Source organism: Microplitis demolitor, chromosome 1, assembly GCF_026212275.2.
Source record: "Microplitis demolitor isolate Queensland-Clemson2020A chromosome 1, iyMicDemo2.1a, whole genome shotgun sequence".
Taxonomy (NCBI): domain Eukaryota; kingdom Metazoa; phylum Arthropoda; class Insecta; order Hymenoptera; family Braconidae; genus Microplitis; species Microplitis demolitor.
In genome coordinates this window covers 11412690-11426763 of record NC_068545.1, presented here as the reverse complement: position 1 = coordinate 11426763, position 14074 = coordinate 11412690, and the positions used below count along the sequence as shown (strand labels likewise).

Genomic DNA, 14074 nt, shown 5'->3' with positions numbered 1-14074 from the left:
TCACTTTTATATCGGTATTGTTTCGCCTTTACACTAATTAAACTCTGCCAAATTAAACGACCTACACCTGTGTTATTCTATTTAAACACTGCGCGCTATTTAATTGATTTTATTTTCAACATCGCTTCTTTTACAGCATAGGACATATGCTGTGATTTATATCTTATCGTTATGTATACCCAGCTATCCTGACGGCAGTTATATACTTTTCCTAATAACTATCTTTTCTCAGAGAATGCATCGAGGCTTCTAGAAGCATTTAATAAGCACTTAATTTTCACGCTATAAAAAAAAAATAATTACTTTTATTCAATGGTTTGCCAGAATTTAATATTCTGGCAGACCATCCGTTTTTTGTAAATACTTTGAAAATCGTTTGCGCACCTAAATAGCACCTAAAAAACACCTAATTTTTACTTAATTCAAATTCAATTTTATTGAGTTGGGTCAGCTCATTTTACGGACATGAGATATTGAGCTCAAACTTTAGGAGAATTTTTTTTCAGATTGAAAAAACTTTTAAGATACGTCTAAAAGGCGTTTGACTTATGGTAGTTATGACGTATCAGAAGGTTTTGGAAATCTTGATAAATCAGCTTTAAAGACCTTTATATAAATTTGAAAAATATTGAGCAGCTTACGAGTAATTTCACTTTCAGCGAAAAAGTGAATTCTTACATGTTAATTAAACGGGAAATTAAAATTAAATTAGCGAACCTTTAGAGTTGAGCTAGAAAGGCCATCTTTTGAGAGGATTTTTTTCTTGGCAACCACTACCGTTTCAGGCGGTAAGAGCGAAAAAAAAATTAAATTTTTTTTTAAATTACCCCAATATACATACATACATACATACATACATACATATATATATATATATGTACACTAGGGTGCCCGTTATTTACCGAATTAGAATTTTTTTGCTGGGCCATGATAAAAATCATTTATTTGTGATCCAAAAATAATAAAAAAAATAAAAAAATTTATTCTAACTCTGTTTAACCCTGCTTAAGTAATGATACATTCTCATTTTAGTACAATGAGAAAAATTTTATTACTTGCTTAAAAATAAGTACACAGCCATGACTAATAGATGTTTTCGTAGGAAATTTCCCGCTCATTAAACAAGGTATCGTATATTTTTTTCGTGAATCCAACTGTTTAAGAGATATTGAAGGTCAAAGTTTGATTTGTTTAGAAAAATTAGCGTTTTTGTTTGAAATTTGATAACTCTCTAACACCCAGTCATAAAATTAAGCATGATAAATTTTCTTGTAGGAAATTTATTGCTCTTCAAAAAAGGTTTTTTACACTTTTTTTGTAAATCCAACTAATTAAGTCATATCGAAGCTTCAAGTTGATAGATTTAAAACATAATATTTCTCGATTAAAATTCTATAACTCTGCAGCAAACGGATATTTACTCAAACTTCCAACAGTTTTTGTCGAAAATTTACCGCTCTTCAAAAAAGGTCTATTTAAATTTTTTGATAAACTCAACCGTATAAGAGATATTTAAACTTGAAATTAAAGAAATTTTTTATATCATCACAGCAAAATTTGGGTTGGTTTGTGAAACTTTTCTTTCAACTTAAAGCTTAAATTTTAATCGAAAAACATTATTTTTTAAATCTATCAACTTTGAGCTTCGATATCACTTTAATGGTTGGATGTACAAAAACAGTGTAAGATACCTTTTTTGAAGAGCGATAAAATTCCTACAAGAAAATTTATAGCGCTCAATTTTATTTCTGGATGTTGGAGAGTTATCAAATTTCAAACAAAAACGCCAATTTTTTTAAACAATTCGAACACTGATCTTCAATATCTCTTAAATAGTAAGATTCACGAAAAAAACATAAGAGACCTTTTTTGAAGAACGGGAAATTTTCTACAAAAACATGAATATTCAGTGCTGTGCACTTTTTTTTAAGCAAGTAATAAAATTTTTTTTATTGTACTAAAATGAGAATGTATCCATACTTAGGCAGGGTTAAACGGCCTTATAATAAACTTGTTTATTTTTTTTTTATTATTTCTGGATCACAAATAAATGATTTTTATCATGGCCAAGTCAAAACATCTTATTTGGTAAGAAAGGGACAACCTCATATACACTTATGCCATAAATTAAAGGAACAGAAAAGTTTTAGAAATTTTTCAGTGACTTTTATAAGGCTGTAACTTCGTGAAAAATAATCGTATCGAGAAACAAAAAAAAAATTCTGTAGTTTGAAATTTCTAGTTTCGACGCATTTTCACCAAATTTTTTTTAGACCTTCAACCATTGCGCAAACATGAGAAATACCATGAGACAAAAATTTTTTTAATTTTTTCTTTTCTTTGAGAGTCCACGGGCTGCAAAAAAATTTTTTCAGCTAAACCAATGCATAGGTCGGTTAATAAATTTAATCAGCTTTAATTTGCATTTTTTTCTAGATTCGTTCGATAATTTGTCGTTGGGATATCAGCCTTCAAACGAAAAATGATCCTTTTGGGTTTGATCATCGATATTTCAGGTACTAATGAGCGCACAGTAAATTGAAGAGCAGCGTTAAAAACTTGAATAAAATCTCTACAAGAGCCTCTCATCATTTTTTGAAAAAAAAAAAAAAAAAAAAAAAAAAAATTTTTTTTATTTTTAACATTCAATAGAAGAAAGTACAAAAAAATGACTTTTTTTCGTTTTTTAGTAAATCAACCGCTACTCTGCAAATTGTAACAGTGCGTTTTGACTTGAAAATCGAGCGCCAAAGTCTAGTTGACCTACGGACATCTATTGTGATAATTTATACCTTAATTAACACTCTTTTGTCACGCGGACCAGGTCAGAGGCTCCCTAGATCGAATTCTACTGAGACAATAGTGGGGTAGTTTTCCACCCTCAGACTTTTCCTTTAAAAGGGCCAGCAAACAGTTGCTCTAAGACTTAGGCCCTGGCTACCACCCGGAGTGGACCAATAGGGTAGTAGACTGATGACGCCTAGCGAGGTTCCTACTCTACAACCAGAGCTCATTATAATTTACCTGAGCCGGCCTAACGATAAGTCTAATATCTTGTCATTGAGTCCAGTGTTCAGTTTTATTTAATTTATTTTATATCTCTGAGTTTGTTTGTACGTTATTAATAGCCGCAGTGATTATTTTTTAAATTATTTATTTAAAGAACGTTTTAATTGACCCCATTTCTTGCGATTTCCTAGCACAGAAAAGAAAAAAATTTACAAAAAATGTGGAAAAAAAATTTTTTTTAAAAAATGGCAACTAGTTCTTTTGTGTTTGAAATTTTATTTTTCGACATTTTTTGGAAATTTTTTATTTTTTGTCTTTTTCTTGCATTTGATAAGTAGCGAATCCAAAAATTTGAGAAAAGTCGAAAAAAAAAATTTTCACTTTGCTTATGATTACACAATTAAAGGAACAAAACTTCTTCCGTTAAGTTTTTAACGCCGCCCTTCAATGTACTGTGCGCTCATTAGTACCTGAAATATCGATGATCAAACCCAAAAGGATCATTTTTCGTTTGAAGGCTGATATCCTTACGACAAGTTATCGTACGAATCTAGAAAAAAATGCAAATTAAAGCTGATTAAATTTACTAACCGAAAAAATTTTTTTGCAGCCTGCGGACTCTCTCAAAGAAAAGAAAAATTTTAAAAAATGTTTGTCTCGCGGTATTTCTCATGTTTGCGCAATAGCTGAAGGTCTAAAAAAAAGTGGTGAAAATGCGTCGAAACTAGAAATTTCAAGCTACAAAATGTTTTTTTTTTTTCGATACGATTATTTTTCACGAAGTTACAGCCTTACAAAAATCACTGAGAAATTTCTATAACTTTTCTGTTCCTTTAATTTATGGCATGAGTGTATAAACATATATTAGGGTGTGTCAAAAAATCGACTAATGTTTTTTTTTCGAATGGCCCTGGAATTCTGTCAGAGGATGTCAAAATAAAGTTTCTGTAAAAATATGAGCTCTTAATATTGATATTTAGAGGTCGCGAATCATAATTTTCTATTTTCTAGTTAAATAAGATGGGGAAAAAAAATTTTAAGCTTGGAATTTTATACCTCGGCAATGGCTCATTGTACAGATGAGCTCAGGATGTATTCTAGTAGGGAATTAAACGCTCTACAAAAAAAGTCGCTTATCATTTTTTGATAAATCCGTCTGTTGAAAAGTTATTGGAGCTTGAAGTCAAATTTATAGTGAATAACGAGATCTTTTTACTTTTTCAGCGAGACTATCAAGACTTATCACAAAATACCATAAAATCTTTTTTGTAGGGAATTTTATTCCCTACAAATTAATTCTAATAAACTTTATTAATATTCCGCATAACTTTCTAGTTATTTCCATTTCAATATTAAGCTCTTAAAAAAAATAGTGTTCTAATCGATTTTGAGAGCTTCACATTAAAATGTAAATAACTAGAAAGCTATGCGAAATTTGAGAAAACTTTATTCAAGATAATTTGTCGGGAATAAAGTTTTCTACAAAAAAAATCTTATGACATTTTGTGATAAAACTGATAGTTTCGCTGGAAAATTGAAAAGAACTCGAAATTTACTATAAATTTGATTTCGAGCTCCAATATCTTTTCAACAGACGGATTTGTCAAAAAATGATAAGAGACTTTTTTTGTGGAGCGTTTAATTCCCTACAAAAAAATTTTCTGAGCTCATCTGTACAATGAGCCCTTGCCGAGATATAAAATTCTAAGCTTAAATTTTTTTTTCCCATGTTATTTAACCCTTCGTCCATCGCGCTGTGAGCGCAGCACCACAATTTTTATTGAAAGATTATTTAAAAAATAAATAAATTTCCTAGTCTTTTAAAATTTTAAGAGTTCTTCTATTATATTTTTTAGTATCAAATGAATCGATGATAATTATTGTTCCGATATTCTAAATATTAAAAAAATAATTTTTTTTATAGGAAAACCTGAGAAACGCGGCGATTTGCCGCTGACGCGAGTAAACTCGGGCGTTGAAATGGGCGATGTTAACTAAAATAATCGATGTTTACATAATCGATTTAACTATTAATGGATTATGTGTAATCGATTATTAACGAAAACAATCGAAAGAAATCGATGTTTTTGTTATCACGTGATGATAAAGAACCGCTAAAATTTGATTCAAATTTGTAATATAAAGTTTTGTTTATGTAATTATTGAATAAATAAAAAATATATGTTCAAACATATTAAAATAAAAATATTTCAAAGTTAACTTATTTATTAAAAAGTTCCAATCTTTAGAAGTAGAGTTCAAAAAAACTAATTCATTTAAATGAGACCCCGTTAATCGACTACGCCGTTCTCTTTTAATGTCTCCTGCTTTTAAACAAAAACGTTCCAATGGGACGGAAATTGCAATAATACACAGGTATTTCATTACAACATAAAATAAGTGTGGAAAAGCATTTTTCATAGACAGCCAATATTCTATTGGGTCGCTTTCCATTGGAAATTCCAATATTTAATTCACTCTAAAGTTAACCTAATAAAACGTATCACTTACGTATGACTGTTAAAACACGAGTTTGATTCACTTGATTCATAATTATTAATGTAAAAGAACAGAATATCATGAATAACTATGAATAGAAATATACCAAATTTTAACGTCAAACCGACAAACAAAAGTATAATGAAATGAAAAATAATTATTATTAAACACGCGTCTGTGGAATGATTGATGGTAGCATTCAAAAAGTTAGGCTAGACAAATTAAAAGTACATCCGTTTTTTGTTTTAAATTTTATTTTAAATTATTTTGATTTCTTTCGATTATTAAAAAAAAAAAATCAAATAATCGATTCATCGGTGCTTAAGAACATCAAGAAAAAATAATCGATTATGAAAAAAAAACATCGATGTTCGATTAATCAATTTTTTTTTTGCCCATCGCTACAGTTAACCACGAGTCTTACTACTGAGCGCACACGCTGTGAGCATTCCTTACACAGTTGCAAAGAAATTCAGAATTAAATATTCAATAATTCACTCGAATTAATTAATTATCCAATACAATTTTGATTCATCGTGTAAAGATAAATATTCATTAATACTGTCCGATCATTTTTGTTGATTATTTCGTGGAGATTGAATAATATTTTGTAACAGGGTAAAATAGATTCTTATGATTAAATATTAATATTGAAAATTTAATTTGTCCACGGTCGATAACGGGTCCTAATTACTTTCCAGTCTATTAAATCAAGTAATTCAACGTGTCACCGGGTGTCGCTAATCAGTGAGTCCCGAACATCTGCCCTGACAGATTATAAACATTAAAGACAATTTAATTGAAACGAGACGAGAGAATGAGACGAGACCAACAAAATCAAGAAAGAGTTGCAGACCACCAGCTAAAGCCAGCAGACCATCAGCTATAGAGGTAAGCAGAATATCAGCTTATAGAAAAGAAAAGCAGAACATTAGCTAGCAGCTCGTTGGTTGATTACAAAGTATGGTATCAAGGTGAATTACAATTAATTAAGACCCCGAATTACATTATTAATTGGCCGAATTAATTGTTAATTGTTCCTTATAAATTAAATTGGTCTCTTGCGGGTTTTTTAAAACTAGAAATTAAGGATTAAGGTTTAACGTCTGGTGGACAGTCTTTTAACGTGTGTGTGAGTGTGGAAACGTCCTGGGGACGAATTTAGTTTGTCATAAGGAATTAATTGTCATAAAGGGAAAATCAAGTTAACTCTGATTAAAAATACTGATTGAAAAGAATTGAGAAGCGGTCACTCCACGCAAACTGTATATCTATATATACAAACAAAAGAATTGAAATTATTGAAAATAATTCGGATTTCATCATTATCCATTCTTTTCAATCAATATTTTTTAACAGGGAAAGCAAGGTGCTAATTAATTACAATATAAAATAATGCTATCTATAATTTATTTCAGCCTATTTCATCATTCCTCTCCTATCTCACAAAATATTACAAACGACCCTGATTGATTAATTTAATTACAATAAATTTTACAATATCTGGTTCTGGAAGGCCGAGTCCATCTTCCAGTGGCACTCTTACATTCGACCATAATTATCTCACGATTATCACAATCAAATCTCGAGCAATTACGACGATCCAGCATCTCGTAAGATCTGGCCTTACACGTTCTCGCGTATACCACACAAAACTACATAACCCCCCCCCCCCCCACATATATATATATATATATATATATATATATATATATATACACATTTGTACATTCCATTCTTGTGTCCATTGTTCAACGAGTTGCTATCATTTCAATTATCTCAATCTTCATATCTATTTCATTGTAATTCTTTCTTCAACGGGTTTTATGCCATAGTGCTTTCCCGATTTTTTTTGGGTACAAATATAGTCCTCATTTGTAATACCCAACCACGAGTTTCATTTAAAATTATGACCTGTCTTAACCTGTCCATCCTTACTATTAATTTAATTAATTTAGAGTACTAATTTCATTTAATTTCCAGGTAAATTTATTTTTTAAATAATAAAACAAACAATATTAAAAACAAGAAACAATTTCATGCTAACAGCTAGTTTCTAGCACTTGAAAGAGACACTATATTGTCCTTTATTTTACTTTAAATAGAATTGATTGGAAGTCAACATACTGGGTGATTACTTTTACAAAAAAATTTGTAAAAATATGATTGGAATGAAACAAAAAACGGACAAATCAAATAGTGACGATGATAGTAATAGCACTTGTAGATTTAGCTATCGATCTAATATTTATTTAAATTTACAATTTTATTGGGAAATATTAAAGGGCTATTTTGGTTTTGATTTCTAAATTTTTTACATGAAATTAATCAGAATTTTGATCTTACAATATACTAGAGGTGCACTTCTATTAACATATATTTGAGCAAGATTCTGGAATATGTATCTTGAGTAAGACCCCTATCTACTAGTGTCTTTTTCTACGTATGTATTTTTCGCAAGATCATGTATCAAAAAACCTATGTCAAGATTTGTGCATGTCTTGCTCATGGTATCGTACGCAAGAATATTAAAGATATCTTGAACATGTGCAATGAATCAGTGTCTGACGCATTTCTTGCCCCAGTAACTTACAGTAGGTATTTACGCATGGCTTGCTCAAGATCGGTTCAAGGCCCCAGGTCAATTTTGAGCCTTGATCAGATCTTGAGCAAGCCATGCGCAACTATTTTCAACTATAGCCTTCCCCCAGAATCGAATTATAATCTGGCACGAATTTCTTTTGTAAGGCTAGCGCTAGGCTTGCAATTCAAATCTGGTCAGGTAGGAAAAGATTTATTATGAATATTAGTTATTCAATTTATTACTTATAAACTTTACTTAATATGTAACAACTTATAAAAAATATAGTTAGAAAACAAAAAAAATGATCTGTGTTCAGAAAAAATTTATCGACAAATTCAAGAAATTTTTAAAAATTATCCCAATTATGAAATACAAACCAATGAAACATAATTGTGTAAACTATTTCAAATTATATAAGAAAAATTCAGAGTAATTCAAGATCATGACAAGACAAGACAAGACGATATAATGCATTGACTGATTTTCGAGATCAACACGAGAACGAAAGTGTTAAGGTCGAGACAAGATCGTTCTAATCTTGTCTCATCTCGGCTCAAGTGCAGCCCTACGCGCGCGTGTGTGTATGTGTAGATTTCAATTCCTTAGAAACGGTTTGAATCGAATCATTTTGAATTCTAATCATCTCTGGAACTCAAAAAAATGCGCCAATCGTTGCGAGAATCATATTCATCGGCTAATTCGTTCGACATATTTTATATTTCGCAATTATGATCTAATTCAAAATTCCTTTCACTCTATCTTGATTGAGGTAAAATACTTAGTACCCGATTAGAGAACTAGTTCTCGATCACTTCATGTATTTGTATATCTATATTTAGTAAATGTAGATATACAATTACATGAATTATCGGGTACTGGATCTCTTACCTTACATTTAATTCTGTTCAAATCTATTTTTTCCCTTACGAATAATCGTTCACAAAATTTTAATTTGCATGTTTTTTACTGAAGACAGCGGAAATTTTTAGGTCTAGCCCGCAGGATTAACCTGTAAAGGGTAAAATTAAGCTCATTCAATTAATTTAAATTTAAATTGTCTTTGAATTCCCCGCGGTTGGTTAATTATCAAAAACCGATCAACCCCGTGATCTAGTTTATCGACTGGTCCCCGGAAAACGCCAATTTTGGAGACTCACCCTCCCTCCTTACTTAGGAACTAATAAGAGTGGGAAAATTTACGAAAATAGCCGAAGGGTCTCGGATTTAGATATTAGTGAGTGCACGAGGTGATTTTAGACAGAGTCGAACGGACCGGCAACCAGACGAAGCGGAACTGCACGCAAATCATAAAGGTAATTATCCATGCTCTGGAGAGGTTAGAGGGGAACCTTCCTGAAGCAATAATTATAATAAATTGAGTGAATTTCTTGTATCCGGCAGGAGGCCGATACAATTTAAGAGAAAGAACTGATTTGTATTGAATTTTTCACAGATTTTCACAACAAATAATTAAATTAAAAAGGAGAGCTGGGAGAATTAAGAAGGAACGAGGAAATCGGCGGGGAGAGACAGGAATAGAAAGGAAAGCAGGAACGCCACGAAGGAATAGTAAAGGTAAATAAATTGTCGGCAGTAGCCACAATTTATCAACAATTAAATTTCGTAATGATTAAGAATTTGTTATTCGTGGGCAATCGCCATTTCTAAGTCGTTCCGGACGAAATAGAATTCTCGGCAGAAGCCAGAATTCTTTTAGTAATTAATTACACGGTCCGTCGGACAAAATTCTCGGCAGAGAGGCCAGAATTTTAAATTATAAAGACTGAAAAATTTCTCGGCCTGGAGCCAGAAATTAGAATAATTTTAAGTCAAAATTTTATTATAATTTCATCGGTAATAATTAATAAGAAAATTATATATATCTATAAAAATTAATGAAACTAAAAATATATTGCATAACCAAGTGCTGTGAAAAGTGATAAGGAAATATTGAGAATCTAATTAAATAAAAATTTAATAGAATAAATTGATGTCAGTAAAATTAGTAAAAATTTTGTAAAGAAAATTTCTAAAGTTTAACGCGAAGAAAAGACACGAAATAGAGAGAGACAAGCTGAGACGCGCGAATTAGAGAGAGATACCGTCAGTTACTCGAGTCAGAAATTATATCACTGATGGATAATTTTTACTGGAAATATTATAAATTAATTAAATGGGAAAAAAAAAGGGAAAATAGAAGGTAATCAAATTAAGTAACTTTAAAATGGTTGTGAGAAATTATAAGAAAATTAAATTCTGTGTGTGTGTGTGTGAATTAAGTCCAGTGGACAGCAAATAAATTAATTAAACGTGTGTGTGTGTGTGTGTGTGTGTGTGTGTGTGTGTGTGTGTGTGTGTGTGTGTGTGTGTGTGTGTGTGTGTTTTATTTAAGATCCAGGGGATTAGGCCGGGGCCAAGTTATAGTAATAAGTCCAGGGGACAAGATTTTGAATTAGATCCAGGGGATCAGGCCAGGGGCCAATTTATTATTTTAAATTTATAAAGTCCAGGGGACCAAGTATTTAATGTAATAAAGTCCGGTGGACGTCTTAGTAATAAAATAATTATAAGTAAAGTGAAACCCGGTGGGTAAAATTTGTTGTGATAAATAAAATTGTTAATTATATTAATAAAGTATTGTGTGATAAATTTAATTCCTCATCCTTTCTTACTCTCATAAAATTCAACGACCCTGAAATTTTTTAAATATGACATCTCCGGTTCTGGAAGGCCGAGTCTTATCTTCCAGTGGCGCCCTTATTAAAATCAATTAATAAAGGGGCCAAATTTGGCAAGGTTGAAAATTACCCTGTTACAAACCGTTTCCCAGATTTTTTATTATAATATTTGTATCGAACAACTCAATAAATGAAGCAGATTCTTCTTAATTAATATTAAGAAGAATCTGCTAAATTTATAATAATAATAATGTTCTATTTGTTATGTTTGTGCGGTACAAGAATAATATAAATGAATGAATGTGAATGAGTCGCGGGATCTTCACAGGTCGATAGTAGAGCTCAACCTTTCCACTTTCGAAGGGAGTAATAATGTTGACAATTTATAAGTTGGATATTGTCATGATAAATTTTCAACTATTAAACAAACATTTCACCTGTGACGGTTATATAATGCGGTGAACCACTAACGATTGCGCTTGTAGATGTAGACGCTACATCCGAGTTGATGAGGGTGTGCTGACCTGAGTGAGTTGTATTCACAACTACTTGAGCTGTCACGTGAGCAGAAGTTCCAGAAGAACTATTCGACGAATCCGCAGCGGTTTCCAATGAATCTTGAACTACGAGCTGGAACGATCAGTTCGAATAATATTGTATTTTTCAGCTTTTGTGAGACTACGAATATCACTCGATAGACATTTTTTATCTTAACTCGAATGCACAACAAAAAATAGCTACAAATCAATTGAGAACCACGTTGTAATTTTAGGAAATCAGAATTTACGCTGTACGAACCTGTATCGGCTGAAGGTTATTGGTGCTTGTAGAATTCGAACTAGCGACTACTGTAATAATTTGTTGATTTCTCGAAGATTGACCTTGTGCTATGCTACCTGTACTACTGGCACTAGTTGTAGTATCGACAATGATGCTTGGCTTGGTTTCCACTTCTACGATTGCTGAATTATTGCCACTATGGGTCGTCCCTGTGGAGGCTGCTAGAGCAAATTGGGCTCCAGTTGTAGTCATATTTTTGAAACCAATTTAACTCGTTGCACTTGAGATATTACAGCTACTTCTTTGAATCTGTACAGATGCTCTAACAGAGATAAAAGCACATAAATTTAAGTACAAAGTAGCTTCAATGTGTTATAAGATTTTCATAGAAATCATATTCAAAACTTAAAAGCATAAAATATGTATTAGAGTGATTCATTTTGAGAAAAGATTTTTTCTTTATCCACTAAGGAAAGTATTATTCAACGTGGTAAAACTCAAATTCCCTACAAATTTCAACCCTTAATTTCAATTCTAAGGACTTTCAAATGTTTTTCAAGTTTTTCCAATTAAAAAGTATAGGAAATTTATTAATTACTTTGTAATTTTCTGATGCTCAGTCGTTTTCTGAGATATCGGGTCACCGTTTGCGGTATTTTTTAAAAAATGAAATGCTTTGTAAAAAAAATATTGGTAACTTGACTGAGATTTAAATTGTTTCATCTGTGTTAGTTATAGAAGTTATTTTTTTATTGTAACATATGTTACTTTGTAGACAGTGAATAAACAACGAAACTAGCGATAGAAAAGCAAATAAGAACTTAGTAGCAAATTAAATTCTTTACAAGTAAAAAAGTATTATTGGACAAGTTGCGAAAGTTTTACGTTTGCGAGATATATAAAATTTATTGATTTGATGATGTTACAATCTGAATAATTTGGTATATATATTTAATTGATTTTAGATTATCTAATGTTCAGGTTGGATGTCATGGGGGTGTCAATAGACTTCCGGCGAGCCTTGGGCATCGATTACTCAATTTCTATTAATTTTAATTGCACATTTTTGATCTAACATTCCAATTTCACCTGTTTTTAATTTATGAGGAGTTTGAAGGATCCTGGACAGCCAGTCAGCGCCTAGGAGTGAAGAAATTATTGGGCAGCTGATGTCCTTACCCACTATTCAGTAGATTATTTTGAACGACAACAACAATTAAATTCAATAAATTTCTGAAAAACAACTTCATAAATATTTTATTTATCAAATTAATAAAATTTCGATATATCATAAACATGAAACTTTCGCAACTTGACCAATAAGACTTTTTTTCGGGAAAAATTTAATTTGCTACTAAATTCTTATTTGCTTTTTTACTGCCAGTTTTGTTGATTATTCACTGTCAACAAAATAACATGTTCTAAAAAAAGATCGACTTTTGTAGCTGACACAGGTAAAACAATACAAACCACAGTAAAGTTACTACAGGCTTTGTTAAAGAGCATTTCATTCTCTGGAACATACCGTGATCCAATCGCTCAAAAAGCGGCTGAGCGTTAGAGAATTAAAAAATTATTATCAAATGCCCTATACTTTTCAAGTAAAAAAAAAACTTAGAATACATTCAGAAGTACTTAGGATTAAAATCAAGGGTCAACATTTGGAGGGAATTTTCGTTTTACCATGCACAATAATTTTTGCACTTGTTGAGTAAAAAAAAAATTCTACAATGGAAATGAATCACCCTCATATGTATTAATCATGCAAAAACTAAATGATTATCAATTCAGCCATGTATTAAACCTTAAAAAGGATAAACTCGATGCTTCGTAGTTGCTGCAAACACTATTTATAAAACTATCCTAAATACAATACTTATTGTGCTAAACATTTACATATTATTTTTACATCCACATTGAGGTGATTCAAGAATCAACAAATTTTTTTTTCTCGCAAATAGGTTCAAAAGTTTCATTTAGCTAAAAAAAGACGCCTGTGAAAATTAGAGCTCTTAACCCTAGACTGGTCAACAAACGCGACCTAACGACTTTGGTCAAGTGATGAGAGAATCGCTGCAATGCTTTTGAAAGTGCGACGTTGCCTGATCGATCTGGCTGTTTTCTATTGGTGTATTATTTCTGGCGGGAATATTGTAAAAAATTCGAACATGGAAAAAAAATTTTTCACCTTTATTTTCAAAAATTTCAAACTCTGTTTAAAACAATTAGTTATTTAAACAAATTGAACATACTTATTCGTTAATTAAATTTTGCTAGTGTTTGATTGTATTTAACTTAAAAAGAACTCAACTATTTTTTTATAAATAACAATATCACGTTAACATAGGTTAATGCCTTCGGCAGTAGATAGAAATATTTTAATAGTAAGCAGAAAAAAATACTTTAATAAATTTATTATAAATTCAACCACAAAACAGATTAAAAAATTTTTTCCTTAATTGCAGAGTTTTTAAAAATGTTTATTAATAAAAATAAATATTTACCTCTACATAACCTTTCATAC

General features: G+C 31.0%; 1 protein-coding gene across 4 annotated transcripts in view; it reads right to left on the bottom strand.

Moving 5' to 3' along the window:
• Positions 1 to 14074, bottom strand: part of LOC103575181 (DNA-binding protein RFX2) — a 246426-nt gene that overhangs the window by 173427 nt on the left and 58925 nt on the right. For all 4 annotated transcript variants that reach the window (XM_053737591.1, XM_053737601.1, XM_053737602.1 and 1 more), the window contains exons 2-3: positions 11569 to 11872; positions 11208 to 11400 (exon numbers count right to left, since the gene is read on the bottom strand). In XM_053737591.1, the coding sequence (XP_053593566.1) occupies positions 11208 to 11400; positions 11569 to 11802 (427 nt within the window). In that variant the 5' untranslated portion in view covers positions 11803 to 11872. The remainder of the gene's footprint in view (positions 1 to 11207; positions 11401 to 11568; positions 11873 to 14074) is intronic.